A 15,229-nucleotide genomic window follows, 5' to 3' on the forward strand; every position below is an offset into this window, starting at 1 on the left:
TTTTTTTTTTTTTTTGAAAATGAAAACTTGTAAACAAAACAAACTCAAATGTGAATGGATTGAATTGAGGGACAAGAAATAGTCTAAGATAATTGAAAGGATTATATTATTGGATTATTTGCACATTTATTCATGAATTGAAAGGATTATATTATTCGTCTCACTTCACTTCTTTGAAGTGTATTATTTTAATTTACTCCTTGTAAGTTTCCTCTGTACTTCACATAACTCAAAATCGTCAAATTTGTCAATTTCAATTTTTGAATTGCTAATAATCATCACCCCACCGAACTTATACTTACAGTTAGATCGTGGATTTAAGTCTTACTCATCATTATCTTTACATTTCTTAATTTGTTTTTAAGTATTAATTTCTTTTAAAAAGAAAATTATAAGTATAATGACAAAATGAAATTGTAGGTTTTGTTACTTTTGTGTGTCAAAAAAAAAAAAGAATTGTATGTTAAAAACTTAAAATGCTTAAATTAGACTTATGAAAAGAAGAAGGAAAAAAAAAAAACTAAATTTGGTGAACGAAAAGTTCATTGAAGTCTAAGCAAAAAACAAAAAAAAAGCTGTCCATCTCTCTTTGTGTCTCTCACACACACACACTCCAACGCGCACAAGTAGGTGAAGCCGCGAAGGTGAGTAATAAAACCGACCTCAGCACAAAACATCAGTTTGGCGGAACGCAGTGGTCACTTTCCGCAGAGGTATCACTTCCTTTGTGTCTCTCACTTCACCATCTCTCTCTCTCTCTCTCTCTCTCTCTCTCTCTCTCTCATAGATTATACATTTCCCTCTCATCATATAATCTACTTGGTAATTTCTCTTTTTCTCTTCCTTTTAATAATTTTTTTTTATTTTATAAATTTCGTCGACTATTCAGATTGCTTAATGATGCTGATGATTATGTCAGGGTGTTTGCTATTTTCGTATTCTTTCTTATTTTCCATTTGGATAAGTAAGAATGAATTTGTTTTCTTCATTTGGTTCCCCATATAAAGCTTGGAAATTTAACCCAAGGTTAAGTTTAAGGTTTTAGTCATAATTGGTGTGGATTTACTGAGGTCAGGGGAAATCTTAAGCAGCTTAAAAATGTAATCTTTTAGTTTCTCTGTGGTTCTCTTCAAATTTTCTTAGCAACCAAACGGGTTCTAGTGTTACCATTATCTGAATGTCAGCAGTTGTAGCTAGCATGAGTAAACCTAACTGCAAAACTTAAGAGATGGGTTTTTTATTTTTTGGTTCTAATTCTTAGTGGGGGTGGTGATAAATGCTAATGGTTCTAAGCATGCCTGATGAAGATTGTAGGTCAAAATGGAGAACCCAGATGCAAATCAGCTTCCTGAAGTGGATGCATTGCCAGATGGGTTTGTTGACAGCCCTACAGAACCGCTGGCTCCTCCAAATCCAACCTTTGACCAAGAGAAGCCTTCGGGTAATCATGAGGGTGATAATGCCTCGGAAATGGATCGTCCAAAAGAGCCTGTTGGCGAACTGGTTGCAAATGAGTTTCAAACAAGCCAGGGTGGGGCAGAGAAGACCCAGAAACTGAGAACCTTTCCTGTTCCATTGTCTGAAACAGATAGTTTTGATGGTTCAGTAGAATCAGTTCAAGTGCCCAAAAAGGCTTCTACAGAGCAGACAGAAGAAGGTACACTAGTTATGCCCAATTCAGCTGACTCTGTTTCTGAGGCTGCAGTTGGGGTATCTGGATGCAGTGAGGTAAATCAACAAGTTGAAGCAAGATGTCAAAGTTCAGAGAGATGTAAATATCATTACCTTGCAATTTTTCTCCTTAAACTATTAACTCAAAATGTGTATTATATTGATTTCTGGTCCTTTTTATTTGAGTGTTTAACATTAGTTTGTGATCTTAATATGCCATTGCCTTTCAGCAAATGAAGGAGGCTCAGATGCACCAACAACCAATATGAAGGAAATATCTTCTGTGGAGAGTGTTGAAACTTTGAAAAGCAAGAAACAAGTTAGTAATGCATATTACTTGATATCTTTTTATATGATATCTATTTGTGTGCCTGTTGTTGTTGATCCTTGCAACCACCTATGCAAGATATCATGTGTGTGGTGTTCTTGTCTGAGACTGGTTTGCAATCTTCATTTGAAATGTATATAATGCACCCACACACACACTCACACGCACATAAATATATGCCTATCACATAAAAGAAAAACTTTAAATGTATATTTATATATGAATGCATTTGCTGATTTTACCTCAAAGTTATCGTTAAGGTTAGTAAGTTGTTCTAATTTTGCCTCAGGAAACCATTGAAACCAAGCGTAAGAATACAAAGCGTACCTTTAAATCAGAAAAGGAGTTTATAGAGTTCACTTTGAAGTATCAACAAGTTCTTTCAGAAAGAGATGGAGGTATTTTGAAAATAGTTGTATTAATGTGTAGACCTGGAACTTTTCCTAACAAATATAGTGATGTTTACACCTCAGATATGGGTTGTTGCAGAAGGAAACCATATCTTTGTTGCTGGTACAGTCAATGTTGAATGGATTTAAGTATATCACATTTATGTAGTGGTATATATATATATATTTTATGAGCTTTTGTTGTAGTATAATAGTTGTTGCAGAAACGGATTACTCACAGTCACACATATGATGTACTATCCTGTGTCACAATTTCCATGAAAACTATATGGGTGTATATAGTATAGTCGCATGTTTGGTAATATCAATATATATATATTTGAGTAACATTGTAGATAGTTTTATTATTTATTCACTTACATCCTGTTTTCTTTTTAGCCATTGCTGTTCGAGATAAGCTTGAGTCATTGTGTAGGGAGTTACAACGCCAGAACAAATTGCTAATGGTATGCTATCCTTTACAGACTGCATTTCTTCAAATGATTGTTTTTTGAACTTCATATTTGTTCCAGATGTGGATTATCATAGATATATCATCTCAGCTAAAGTCTTAACTTGTTTTGGATTCTGAATTTCTGATATGGTAAGTTGCAAAATTGATCTATACTCAATCACCCACCTAGAAACATTGATGGCTTCCTGATAATTTAACAGGATGAATGTAAACGGGTGTCAACAGAGGGGCAAAACTTGAGATTAGATTTGTCAGTCAAGTTCCAAGATGCAATAAAGGTACTACATTTATATGTGAAAAGGGGATTTTTTTTGTTTGCTTTTATTGCACTACCTTTTCCTCGGGGGATTGAATTCGTGTTATGATATCATTTTGTCAATTGATGATTTGTACTAATTTTAAAGTTGAAAGGAAGTCTGATTAAACATTATCATGATATCTTTTAAAGTCTAAACACTTGAAGTCCATGGTTTTCTTAACTTACAATTCCAAGTAAGTTTAAAAGGAAAAACAGACAAGATTTCTTGTTCTACTATGTTCTGTTATGATCATCAAGGTGCTCATGAGAGCACATGCAAACAATAAGGGTTCAGTTAAGTAACGAGTTATTATATTTTTTTCCCTGCATTGGAACTAGTTCTTTTTCATTTTAAAAGAAAAAATAATGGGTACAGCTCATTATTTGTTTCCTTAATGCAATTTTTAAATGATATCCTAATATAAAATTCTTTCGGTCATAGGATGTGAGCATTAAGCTAGATGAGCAAAAGGAAGAATGCCTCACTCAGCTAAAGGAGAATGAAATGTAAGACCTATATATTCTTGGGAGCATTTGTAATTATTATCTTGTTGCATATTGAAATTACTTACCTTGGAGATCCCTTGCATCTGTGTGTCGATCAGACTAGACATTATTAATGCCATCAACTAAATGTCATACACTATTTGTTATGAAGGTCTGACAACTTAGCATCCAAATCTTTTTTAGTTGGCTTGGTTGATGTCACGTTTTACTTTGTTTTTGGCTATCTTTGTGCTTGAGTTCATCATAGATGGGCCTCTATAATTGTATCTTTATTGTGTTAAAATCAGTTTATTAACATTTGTTCATATTCAGGTTAAGAACTAAGCTACAGCAGCTCACCTATCAGTATGCTCTTTCTGAACAGCAATATGAACAGAAGGTAAAATTTGCCTGTAACTTGTACATTTGACGTTAGTTTGCTTACAATAATTGTCTACTTTATTAAGAAGGGACTTAATGTTTTTTTAGTGGTTTTGGCTTCAAATGAACAGTTAAAGCAAAAATCACTGGAGCTTCAAATTGCTGATTTGAAGATCAAGCAGCATGAAGAGAAATTAATCCAGGAACAGTCCCAGATGAAATTATATGCAGAACAAGTGTCACAATTACTATCAACTGAAAAGAATTTGCGCGTACAATTGACAGCTGATGGGGAGAAATTCCAGCAATTCCAGGTCAACTTCTTCTGTGTAAAGTGTTGCTTTAAAACATTTATTTTTGAAACTTTCTCCCCACAATCTGGTAAGTATTTCTTGCTTAGCAACTGTCAAAACTTCTCTGCATAATTCTCAAAGAGTGCAAAATTTCTGTTGGTTCATTTGCCGTGTATTGTTAGATATGGGGCAATGCTAGTAGGTTGAGCCTCACGTGGATTACACTTATAGAAGATTGATTGTTGCATACTTAATATACTATGCTATATCATAAAAAAAAAAAAAGAAGAATAAACATGACATTAGTTCTTGATGGATAAAACAAACTTGTCCATTTCATGATCAAGTTGTGACTATTATCTTTGAGTTTCTTAGAATTACAAGTCCTACTGTCCTAGAGTTAACAGGGTGAGAGTTGGGCACAAAATGGCAACTTTCAAGTTGATTGGCAGAAGTGAACTCATCACCTGTCTCCTTGCTCTGGGTGCATCTTTCAAATGTTTGTCTTATTAAAAAAAAAAAAATGTGCTTAGAATTTGGCTTGCCTTTAAATGTTTGCCTTCATTAAACAACACCGAAGAGAAGGAAATGGACTCTTTATGTGCTCAATTTGGAAATCTTGAGCATGCTTCTTTCCAAATGGACCTTTAAGATGCATGGCAGATTACCTTGTGAGTCATGAGTGCTTCAAACTGAATGTTTGTGCTATCAACATACAACTCAATCTGATCTTATTGCAATATTTTTATTTTGTAGGAAGCTTTGTTGAAAAGCAATGAAGTCTTTGAAACATTTAAACAGGAGATTGAAAAGGTATACATATCCCTTCAAATTACACATTTCATATGGGCACACTTTTCCTGTTTCTTTAGTTCCAGTGTAAGTCACTTGATATGTTCATCTCTGTTGTTACATGTGCAAAACTCTAGATGGCAAAGTCTATCAAGGAACTCAAGAAGGAAAACTTGTTTTTGAAGAGCAAATCAGAGAAATCAGATGTTACTCTTATAGAACTTGTAGATGAGGTACAGTTTTCTTGCACTTTCTTTGGTTTTATTTTGCAGTATTCATCAACAGTAAACATTGAACGCAGGCCTTACCCCCCCCCTTCCTGATACCTTTTTCTCAGGCATAATAATACAGTATATCCATTTTCTGCATTTAAGGTTTGGTATTTTTCTGTGTTGAATTGTGCAAGAATGCTTTAAATAAAACAAAAACCGATAACCAAGCTTTTCGAGTGCTTGTTTGCAAGCTTCTCTCTGTATTTGTACCACCATTTGTTTGAGTCTCTCGTGTAGTTGCATTAAGATCGGATCTCATTTACGGAAAGCCACAACACTCTGATTTTTGGTTGGTCTGAGCAGCATGAGCGGTTGAAAAAACAATTGGAGAAAACAAAGAATCAGAAAGAAAAGCTTGAATCATTGTGCAGATCACTTCAAGCAGAAAGGAAGCAGAACTCCACTGGGAGCAACAACTCTGATTCAGTTCCATCATGAACACCGATGCAATCAACATGTATCTCAAACGGGTTTTAATAACGACTATTTCAAGTGTTACCCCCATATACTATTTTTTGCTATGGCTTGTTTTGAAGAAACGGGAAAAGCGATCACTGTGTTATAACTTATTACGAGTGTAATTTATATTGTTTTAGTATATTTGTACTATTGAGAATTGCTTGAGATTGTATTTTGGTTATGTCGTACCTCAATGTCAGAAATCGTTTTTGATCAGTTTGTTACTCTCGCATGGATGGAACGTTAAATTAGTATTCATCAAGAACCGAAATTATACAATTTGAACATGACATGATTCAATTGTCATCCTCAGTTTTTGTTCTTGGTAGAAAGTGCATGGATTGGGAATTTGAGATATACCTTATGCTAGCATTTTCCTAATTGGTAATATATGTACTCATGTTGCATGTGACACAACTGCTGAATTCATTATCCTTCACTTATCTCTCAATTAAAATCACTCATCTCTTAATGTAAAATGTATTTGGTGAACATAATCGGATTAATAATATATGTTTTATAGAATGTATAACAAGTACAGAACAAATAGAATCTCCCAAAAAAACAAAGAAAATACAAATAAAAAATGCAGGTGCCATTTGATTTGATGTATAAAAAGGCAGTGACCCCCAAACCCCAGCAGGGAGGCAGCCTTAAACTGTTAGAGAAAGATCCGCAAAAACCGTTTGCTTTTCTTTCTTCCTTTTTACTCTCAACTGTTAAAATAAACAGCGAACCCAACTCTCTGGCTGTGGCGCCAACCAAACACCCCCAACCCCCCAATGGAAGACCAAAAGCCCAAAGGCAGTGGCGGTGGCGGTGGCGGTGGCGGTGGCGGTGGCAACAACAACAACAGTGCGGTGGGGCATTTGGAGATGAGCAAAGCAGACCGCTTAGTGTGGCTCATGAAATGCCCTCCTCTCGTCTCTCGCTCCCTCAACCGCGATGCCTCCTCAGCAGCAGCTTCTTCTGATCAATCCTCCCCTGTCATCGCCAAGGTCGTCTTCTCCATTGACCCTCTCAACTCCAACGACGACGACGACTCCTCTCGTCAGGTACCCACTTTTTTCTTCCTCTCACTCGCACTCAAAATGTTGTCGTTTTGCATGAACCATAATCGTTGTTTTCTTGTGCATTCTGCTCTTTCTGCGCCTCTGCCTTTGATTCTCTGCATGCCCTTTTTGATGTTCCTTTTTTTTTTTTCTTTTCAAATCATTTTGGGGTTTCAAGATTTTTTCATGATGTGGGCTTAACAGAGTTCAGCCCGTTATGTGTTTTTCTCCAAATTTCTCTAATGTACAATTTGGATTTTTCCATGACCCAGGTCCTTTTTTTAAAACAGCCATTTTAGACCTTCCATTTTTTGGGTTGATATAAGAATTTTTAATTGTATTACTTGTTATTGTTCTTCTAACTTCTGCAAAATGTTAAAATGACACTCAGTTCACCATGGAACTGGCGGAAACTGAATCTGGAAACATGCCCAAGTGCTACTCTTTGGATATGTTTAAAGACTTCATTCCCATGTCTGTATTTTCTGAGTCTTCACAAGGTAAGCATGCCTGCGTCTCTCCTATGTGGCCTTTCTGTACTGAAATACAATTTGCATGATATATAATATATTGATTCTTCTATTGTAGTTAGATATCCATTTTGGTTTGACACATAAATATTATTTTTAAGTCTTTTTTGATATAAGAAAAAATGGGGAGAAAAACATATATATTAATCTTGAAGTTTAAGAACTCAGATTGTAAGTTTGACTTCTTATTATTCATAAGGAGGGATGAATCCGAACTTTGTCAAATCTTTTCACTTTTATGATATACAGATTTCACCATGATGCAGGCTTTGACCAGGAAATTCAGCAATGTATTTCAAGAAATAAACTATAGACGCTTTACATAATAACAATCAAGAATGTTAAGGGAAAAATAAATGCACGTAAAAAAGCAAACTGTTTCTGTTAAAATCACATTTTATGAAAGCATATGTAATGTAAGCTGATGGTTTCTGACTTCAGTTAAAATGGTATATGCCACTTCCGACAGATTGTTGTAGCATATGTAAAGGAGAATAACATTATTGGCCTGCATGGTTTTGGGAAATCAGGTTTTAGTGCAATTAAGAAATGAAAAAACCCAAGTTCCTGGGTTAGGCAATTTAATTCGAGAGATGTTTAGATTGAAATTCAGTTTCTCCTCAGATAACAATTTAATATCACTTCTTTATAGAATATATTCTTGTAGTTCTAAGTTTGCAATTTATTTTATTGGAAATCTATGCCTACGAGGATGTAATTCTGAGAATCCGTATGTTAAGAATTAATTTGAGACTTTATCACTTCAAAAGAGCCACAAGCACTTATTAAATGTAGCTGTCAGTTTGGCAATCTCAACTGACTGTGTGAATTCTTCATCATTGTAGGAAAGTTATCTGTGGAGGGGAAAATAAAGTACAAATTTGATATGAAGCCCCATGGTGAGAACCTTGAGAATTATGGGAAACTTTGCCGTGAAAGGGCGAAAAAACATATGAAAAGTAGAAAGATTCAGGTTTCCCAGATTACTTTGAATATCTTTGCTCATATTCTATGTGGATAATCTAATAGTTTATGTCAGTAATATGATCACTGATTTGTCCCCTACTTTTTTCAATTTTCAGGTGATCAACAATGACAATGGGGCTCTTATGAGGCCTATGCCAGGGATACCTGGTTTTGTGGCTCCTGGACCCAGTGTACAACATATCTACCTTCTTTTTATGCATATTATTCTTGAGTAAAATTGTACTTTGCTGCTTGCTTCCCCTGGGGCAGTCACGTTAGTTGGCACTGTATTTGTATGTTGAGTATAATTTCAGAATTGATTATCCACCATTAAGTATATTTTAAGCATAAGGAGTACTGTCTTTCAAATAGGATAAAAAGAAAATGCCAACCAAGGGGTCAGACATGAAAAGAACGAGGAGGGACCGTGGAGAAATGGAAGATATTATGTTCAAACTCTTTGAAAAGAAACCAAATTGGACTTTAAGACAACTGATCCAAGAAACAGACCAACCCGAAGTATGTTTTCTGGTCATTTACTTTCTGCCTAACTTTTAATTGTTCCCATTTTGAATCTTATTATTAGATTTATTGTATACCTATCTGTATAAAATCTAGCTTTTGCAGTTATTGTTTCAAATTCTGTCTTTTTCCTGTTTGATACACATAAAGAACCATTTCATCATTTATATACATCCATGGCATTTAACTTCTATTACTATTGCGGCACAAAATTGTTAAATAGAGAAGTTACCTTTGAGCAAGGAAGCATATGTCATATAATTTTTTTTTGCCTAGTTTTTTTTTTATTTTCCACGCTATTATGTTTATTTATCTTTATCCCTCTAATTAAGTAATTATTTCATGTTCATCTATTCCTTCTCTATTTATCTGTAAACCCCTTCAAAAATTTCTCCCTGTCTTCACTGAGTGCTGACTAGGAAATTATATTACCAAAAACTTTCCAAACAGAGAAATTTTGAAGACATCTCCCCCTGCTAAATAGCACAAAATTTAGGCAATCAGAATACTACTTTTACTAACGGTACATGTGTTCCAAAGTTAAAAACAAGAAGACGAGCATAATCAATAAAGTAATATTTAAATGATTCAGTTGGAAAAAAATAATTTACTGGCAACTAGATAAGAAACTATATATCTCTGACCCAAAAAGAAAAAGATAAGAAACTATAACCTAAATTTTTACTTATCCACCCACCTCTTGGTTAAACATCTTCTATCAGGAAATCTAATTTTTTAGTGTCATTTCTATTGGAGTGGTGTAAAGGCTGAAAGGCAATAAATTTAACGAGAGAAAAAGGCAACCAGAAAACGACTTTATTTCCTTCAACTTGCAACACCAATAAGGCATGAGCTTTTATCTGAACCAGCATTTTTCAATCACTTTGAAGCTGTTAAGCTCTTTGAATCCAGAATTTCTCTGAACTTCATATGTGCAAAAGTTATGAATTTCCAACCCCCAGAAGTTTATTGAACATATGAAATTATGTTTTGGCTCACTTGAGAATATCATTTTGCTAAGCAGTTGATTTTTCTTTTACGATCTTCTATGATTACTTAAGGACATGTCACCTTTGTCACTTGTGAAAACGAAAATTGACATGAACCACCTTCCATGTGCTTCACCCCCCTTATTCTGGCTAAAGACAACGGAGTTAATCCAGAGGATAATGAAGAGTACAGCCTGGATCTTCACAGGCTAAATAAGATACTTTGACTAATATTTTTCTTTTTAATCTTATTCTACTTGTACCTTTCGTAAATTGAATCTTCTTATGATAGATTCTGAACTTGACCCTTTGCAGCAATTTTTGAAAGACATACTTAAAGACCTTTCTGTTTACAACAACAAGGGAGCTAATCAAGGGAAGTATGAGCTGAAACCAGAATACAGGAGATCAGGCGAGGGGCCAGCTCCCTGATTGGTTGTATGATACGGATTAACTTTTCTAGACACAGACCTTTCCAGACAGATAATTACTAGTTCCATTTCTTCTTAGACTACTGACCTGATACTTCTTTTGGCAGAACTGGAATGTGTTGTGTTCTTCAGTGTGAGCAAGAAGAAATTGCTTCGGGCTACCCCAGTTTCTTTTGTCTAATTTGTAGATTTAGGATTTCATGGGCTGCAGATTTTGCATTTTTTGTACTGAATCAATCTGCATATTGTGCCAATATTGTTCAAGCATACAATCACCATTTGAAATTGTCTTTCTATATTGAATTCTTTATGAGCACAGTTCTTTCTTTTGGCCATATTGATGTGCACAGTTCACTTCCATACTTTGTATATGTTTAGCAGCCTTCATTTGTTCATATTAATTTAGAGGCTTCCTGTGTTATTACCTGCTACAAATGGAGTACTCCTTTTTGTAATATGAAAATGTACTCAGGCACTCACATTCTCATATGGTTTTGTATGAGTTTGACTTGGGAATGTGATTCCAAAGCTAAATGTGGGAAGTTCTTAGGTGTGCCTGGCAATCATAAAGATTTGCTTTGACTGAGAATGTGGGAATTTGTTAGGTGTGCATAAATAAAAGGGCGAACCATGCATTGTTCATGATTGCATAATATAAGAGCAACAAGATTGACTTATTCTATGGTCTGATTGAGTTTTATTTTGATTATTTTTTTTTTTTGGAAATTAAATTTTCTTTTTACGTCTAATCCAACACTCCTCTGTAAATGTTAGGAAAACAAAAAAATACCACACTCCTCTTTAATTCTTAATTCCTTTTTCTTTTAGGTGCCTTAATTGGATAGTTGAGCTACTCAATGATGTGATGTGATGGCATGGCCTAAGCCTAACTGCCTAACTACTTCAAGTCTACAACACTCTTACAAAGTCATTGGAGACTTTAGAATCAAATCTCTTACTTCGGCAATTACGTGGGATATGACAACAATAGTATTTGAATTTGATTCTTAGAATGACTTTGGTGCACAAATTTATTTTTTAAACTTTTACTCGTATATCCATTTTATCAATTTTATTCATTTTTTCTGTCAATTTTAATCACATATCAAACATGTAAGTCACTTTTAAAAAGTAAAAATTATAACACATCTTCTCTTTTCTCAGCATGATATACGTGATTAAAATCGACAAAAAAATGTAGATGAAATTGACGAAATGGATTAAAGTGATACACAAATGAAAGTTCATGGACCATAAAATTCAAAAAACAAGTTCATAAATCAAAATGATACTCGAGATAAAATTCGAGAACCATTACTATAATTTTCTCTTTCATAAAACATAAACAAACGAAGTTCTAATGCATGGATGTGGCGCCTCTACCAGATTTTACAAAGACTTTTAATTTAGGCCACTCAAAAGATTTTAATGGTTAGAATTGTACCATCTATTTACTTTTACTAAAACCATTTTATATTTATCCATCATCATTTTAATAATTTATGAACAAAAAAAAAAACACTTTAGCTTTAATGATCGTTTTAAGTATTGAAAACATGAAAAATATTTTCTTGTATATTACGTTGTTAATCAGTTCGATTACATAAAAGTCATCATATATCTCTCAGGAGAATCCCCCTTGAAAACATTAACTCACTATCACTTGCTAAAATAAGTTCATTACGATCCAAAAAAGAGTTAAAATAAATAATACATGTTATAAATATGATTAAATATGTGACTAACTACAAATACATTTGGGGTTAATAGTTAGACATTTGAAAGTCTTTTCCTATGTCAAATAGGAGACATCTATAATCCTAGTGGCTATCTAGAATAGGAAACACTTTTTAATCCTAGTGCATCCCACTTTGCTATTTGGAATAGGAAACATTTTGTAAACCCTATGGCATCCCAAAAGCTTATATATACGACTATACGAGTCTTTTTAATTCTCCCAATTCTCTTGTGTTTTCTTGGTCTTATTTTACAACAAAATAGTAACTTATTTTTTAAATAAATTGAGACGAGAAAAAAAAAAAAAAAAAAACTATCCACGCCAACTAAAACGAAGCGCGTGGTGGACACAGTACCAGCCACTTGGGCTCTTGTGGAGACGTTCAACAAATTACAGCGCTGACCCTAACCAAAACCAATTCGGCAACCCAATTCCAACTTGGGGAGCTCAGGAACAAAAGCGTGTGCGGAGCACGACACCGTTTCAGCAACCCCTCTATATCTCTCTCTCTCTCTCCCTACCGAAAGTCAAAAAGCATTCACCCATCTCTGTTCCTATTTGGGTTCACCTAACACAACAACAACACCACATCGATACCTTTCCCCGTCTCCTTCTCAATTTTCCTCTTTGCAAAACCTCTCTCAAGGTACGATTTCTCATCATCTTCTTTTCATTTTTCTTATAATTTCTGGGTTTAGAATTCGCGCCATTGAAGATCGTATTGTATTTTCCAGAATTATTGGTTTGATTTTGTTCTTGTTTCTTGGATTGGTCGTCTTGCTTGTTTTTGGGTTACAATTAGAATGTTTATCTGGCATCTTAGAATTTTGGGTTTTAAGAGTTTTAGCATGGGTTGCATGATATATTTCTGTTGTTTATGCCCGATTTCAGTTTCATTTATATTGATATCCTTTGGGTTCGATATGCAGCTTGACTGATCTAATTGAAGGGTTTTGATCAGAGATTCATAGCTTCATAAATATGTAATTAAGTCAATGATTGTCTGAAAATTGTATTATTAGCGAAGGTTAAGGAAGCTCGTGATTTGGGTTTTCCTTTAGCTGGGTTACTCAGCTTTCTTTAAGTTTGTGTTCAAAGCATAATCTTTTCTCAACTTTACAACAAGGTTTTTCTTTATGACAGTGTATGCGTACCATATAATATCTATTGGTTTGGCTGCAGCTGGAATTACAATTTTGAGTTTACTGTTAATTTAAAATGGGTTATTTCTCAACGATTTATGTTTTTTATGATGCTAAATCTAGGGTTCAACCTGGGTTTGATGCTCTTGTTTGCAAGACGATTGCTGACAATTTCTGATCTGAGCATCGACAATTGATTCTTGGCATGTTGGCATTTTTGGTTGACATTTAGAAGCATGTGTTTTCTGTTTTTCTTTTTGGCCTGAAGAAGCATGTGTTCTATTATTCATGGTACTATTATGCAGAGTTGTTAATTATGCATTTTTCCTCCTTGTGCAGGTTACTTTTCTCCGCATTAGAAATGGATTGCTTTTTCAAGCTTGCAAATGAGGACTCCATGCCTTCTCAGCTAGACATTCTTAGATGTCCATTTTTGAGAAACATCAATGAGCCCACCAATTTTTCATTCGCCTCGTCTTTGGCTTTCCCAGTGCCTGTAAGTTATAATTTCCTTTTGATGATTTGCATATGATATTGTTGACAATTTGGTCTCTTGCTAGACTTGATTGAAATTGAGGCATTTTCTAATACTACTTTCTACTTTTCATGATCAGGCACGTGGAGCCAAAGGTCCAATTTTTGAAGATGGTCCCAATTTTGACATGGCATTTAGGATTTTCCATGGGAGCGATGGAGTAGTCCCCCTTTCTGGAAAATCGTATGTGCATTCTGAGAGAGTTGAGCCTGAGCCATCCCCACCCATGTTTAATCCATTAGCTGCAAAGGCAGCCACCATCAGTCTCTCATCTTTCGGACCTGGAGGGCCATTCAGCTTTGATGCATTCTCTGAGAAGTGGAAGAATCAGAAAAGAAAATCCAATTCCTCCAAAAAAGAGTCTTCTTCAAAGGTAACATATTATAGGTTTTCAAACTGCTTGTGATTTTGTTGAATTTTTTTTTACTTCATATTGTTAATCAAATTTCTCATTTTTGGTGTCTTGACTATATTTTGGATTTGATATTTCAGGGAGGAAATTCTAATCATGAGGCATTGAGTAATGAGTGGCTGCAAACAGGAAACTGTCCATTTGCAAAGTCATACCGTGCTGTTAGTGGTGTCATTCCACTTGTTGCAAAGGCTTTTCAGCCCCCTCCAGGCATGAAAATTAAGTGCCCACCAGCAATAATTGCAGCCCGAGCAGCTCTGTCACGAACTGCATTCGCAAAAAACCTCCGCCCACAACCGCTGCCTGCCAAAGTACTTGTGATTGGAGCCTTGGGCATGGCGGCCAATGTCCCTTTAGGGATATGGAGGGAGCACACCAAGAAATTCTCACCATCTTGGTTTGCTGCTGTCCATGCAGCTGTTCCATTCATAGCCATACTTCGGAAGTCTGTATTGATGCCTAAGTCAGCTATGGCGTTTACCATTGCAGCATCCATTTTAGGACAGGTTATTGGCTCTAGAGCAGAGCGGTACCGCCTCAAAGAAGTGGCTGCTAAAAATTTGGCTCTGACTGAAACCTCTGTTGGCGGGACAAGCCAGATACAGGTGGTTAAAGCGACAACTGGTCGTTGCAATGATATTGCGGAGTGGAACTCAGTTGCTCTTCAGGTGGCACGTCCTTCTTCATCAACAGATGTGTTCTGATGATGCATTTGCATTGTCATCTCATTGATCCATCATTTCTTTGCGTTCTACAGAGTGTAATTCTCTGTTGTAAGTGGAGCTCTATCATTTGTGCCTCTAAACACTGTCCTTCTCCTTTGAGGACTTGAGGAATAAAAAATGTATAATGAGAGAACGTTTTATTTATTTATTAAGTTTTTTCCTTTTACCGTCCAATTTTGGTAGAATTGTTCCATGTTTGTTTGCATTTTGATTATGTATTTAGCACCTTCCAAAATTATTGTATACAAGAATCCTTGGATGCATGCATCGCTCACTCTTGGTTAGGTAAATTCTGGATGCATGCACCAGAGAAGTTAAAATGTTTCTTGAATATAATGGTTCG

The 15,229-nt window shown here is 35.2% G+C and overlaps 3 protein-coding genes across 6 annotated transcripts; all 3 read left to right on the forward strand.

Annotated features, from left to right (window-relative positions):
• The first annotated feature begins 599 nt into the window (after positions 1-599).
• LOC147290192 (alpha-taxilin-like protein) lies at positions 600-6,060 on the forward strand. 3 transcript variants are annotated; one of them, XM_086236197.1, is made up of 12 exons: positions 600-713; positions 1,308-1,771; positions 1,902-1,990; positions 2,289-2,397; positions 2,788-2,855; positions 3,064-3,141; positions 3,604-3,668; positions 3,981-4,047; positions 4,160-4,342; positions 5,078-5,134; positions 5,251-5,346; positions 5,689-6,060. In XM_086236197.1, exons 2-12 carry the CDS (start codon positions 1,321-1,323, stop codon positions 5,821-5,823), a joined length of 1,398 nt encoding a protein of 465 aa, XP_086092323.1. In that variant the 5' UTR covers positions 600-713; positions 1,308-1,320; the 3' UTR covers positions 5,824-6,060. The 3 variants fall into 3 exon arrangements, 2 of the variants coding, with proteins under 2 accessions (XP_086092323.1, XP_086092321.1); XR_015121125.1 differs by lacking the exon at positions 600-713 and adding an exon at positions 724-822 and having other exon boundaries at positions 4,160-4,409; positions 5,689-5,732; XM_086236195.1 differs by lacking the exon at positions 600-713 and adding an exon at positions 724-822.
• A 456-nt stretch (positions 6,061-6,516) lies between these two features.
• On the forward strand, positions 6,517-10,669 carry LOC147290193 (uncharacterized). Of its 2 annotated transcripts, XM_086236806.1 has the most exons (7): positions 6,517-6,899; positions 7,288-7,396; positions 8,272-8,399; positions 8,509-8,583; positions 8,765-8,911; positions 10,219-10,341; positions 10,442-10,669. In XM_086236806.1, the coding sequence occupies exons 1-6, from the start codon at positions 6,627-6,629 to the stop codon at positions 10,333-10,335; spliced, it is 849 nt and encodes a 282-aa protein (XP_086092932.1). In that variant the 5' UTR covers positions 6,517-6,626; the 3' UTR covers positions 10,336-10,341; positions 10,442-10,669. The 2 variants fall into 2 exon arrangements, with proteins under 2 accessions (XP_086092932.1, XP_086092931.1); XM_086236805.1 differs by having other exon boundaries at positions 10,219-10,669.
• Positions 10,670-12,563: 1,894 nt separating this feature from the next.
• Positions 12,564-15,060, forward strand: LOC147290194 (uncharacterized). Its single transcript, XM_086235719.1, has 4 exons — positions 12,564-12,718; positions 13,554-13,710; positions 13,829-14,122; positions 14,242-15,060. Exons 2-4 carry the CDS (start codon positions 13,576-13,578, stop codon positions 14,863-14,865), a joined length of 1,053 nt encoding a protein of 350 aa, XP_086091845.1. The 5' UTR covers positions 12,564-12,718; positions 13,554-13,575; the 3' UTR covers positions 14,866-15,060.
• The last annotated feature ends 169 nt before the right edge of the window (positions 15,061-15,229 follow it).

Source organism: Dryas octopetala, chromosome 3 (genome assembly GCF_963921425.1).
Source record: "Dryas octopetala chromosome 3, drDryOcto1.1, whole genome shotgun sequence".
NCBI classification, from domain to species: domain Eukaryota; kingdom Viridiplantae; phylum Streptophyta; class Magnoliopsida; order Rosales; family Rosaceae; genus Dryas; species Dryas octopetala.

Coding starts and splice junctions, on each gene's coding strand:
- LOC147290193 (XM_086236805.1), top strand. CDS start 6,627: ATGGAAGACCAAAAGCCCAAAGGCAGTGGCGGTGGCGGTGGCGGTGGC. Junction 6,900..7,287: donor ACGACGACTCCTCTCGTCAG/GTACCCACTTTT, acceptor AATGACACTCAG/TTCACCATGGAACTGGCGGA. Junction 8,912..10,218: donor AAGAAACAGACCAACCCGAA/GTATGTTTTCTG, acceptor GACCCTTTGCAG/CAATTTTTGAAAGACATACT.
- LOC147290194 (XM_086235719.1), top strand. CDS start 13,576: ATGGATTGCTTTTTCAAGCTTGCAAATGAGGACTCCATGCCTTCTCAG. Junction 13,711..13,828: donor CTTTGGCTTTCCCAGTGCCT/GTAAGTTATAAT, acceptor TTTCATGATCAG/GCACGTGGAGCCAAAGGTCC. Junction 14,123..14,241: donor AAAAAGAGTCTTCTTCAAAG/GTAACATATTAT, acceptor TTGATATTTCAG/GGAGGAAATTCTAATCATGA.
- LOC147290192 (XM_086236197.1), top strand. CDS start 1,321: ATGGAGAACCCAGATGCAAATCAGCTTCCTGAAGTGGATGCATTGCCA. Junction 2,398..2,787: donor TCTTTCAGAAAGAGATGGAG/GTATTTTGAAAA, acceptor TTTTCTTTTTAG/CCATTGCTGTTCGAGATAAG. Junction 3,669..3,980: donor CAGCTAAAGGAGAATGAAAT/GTAAGACCTATA, acceptor GTTCATATTCAG/GTTAAGAACTAAGCTACAGC.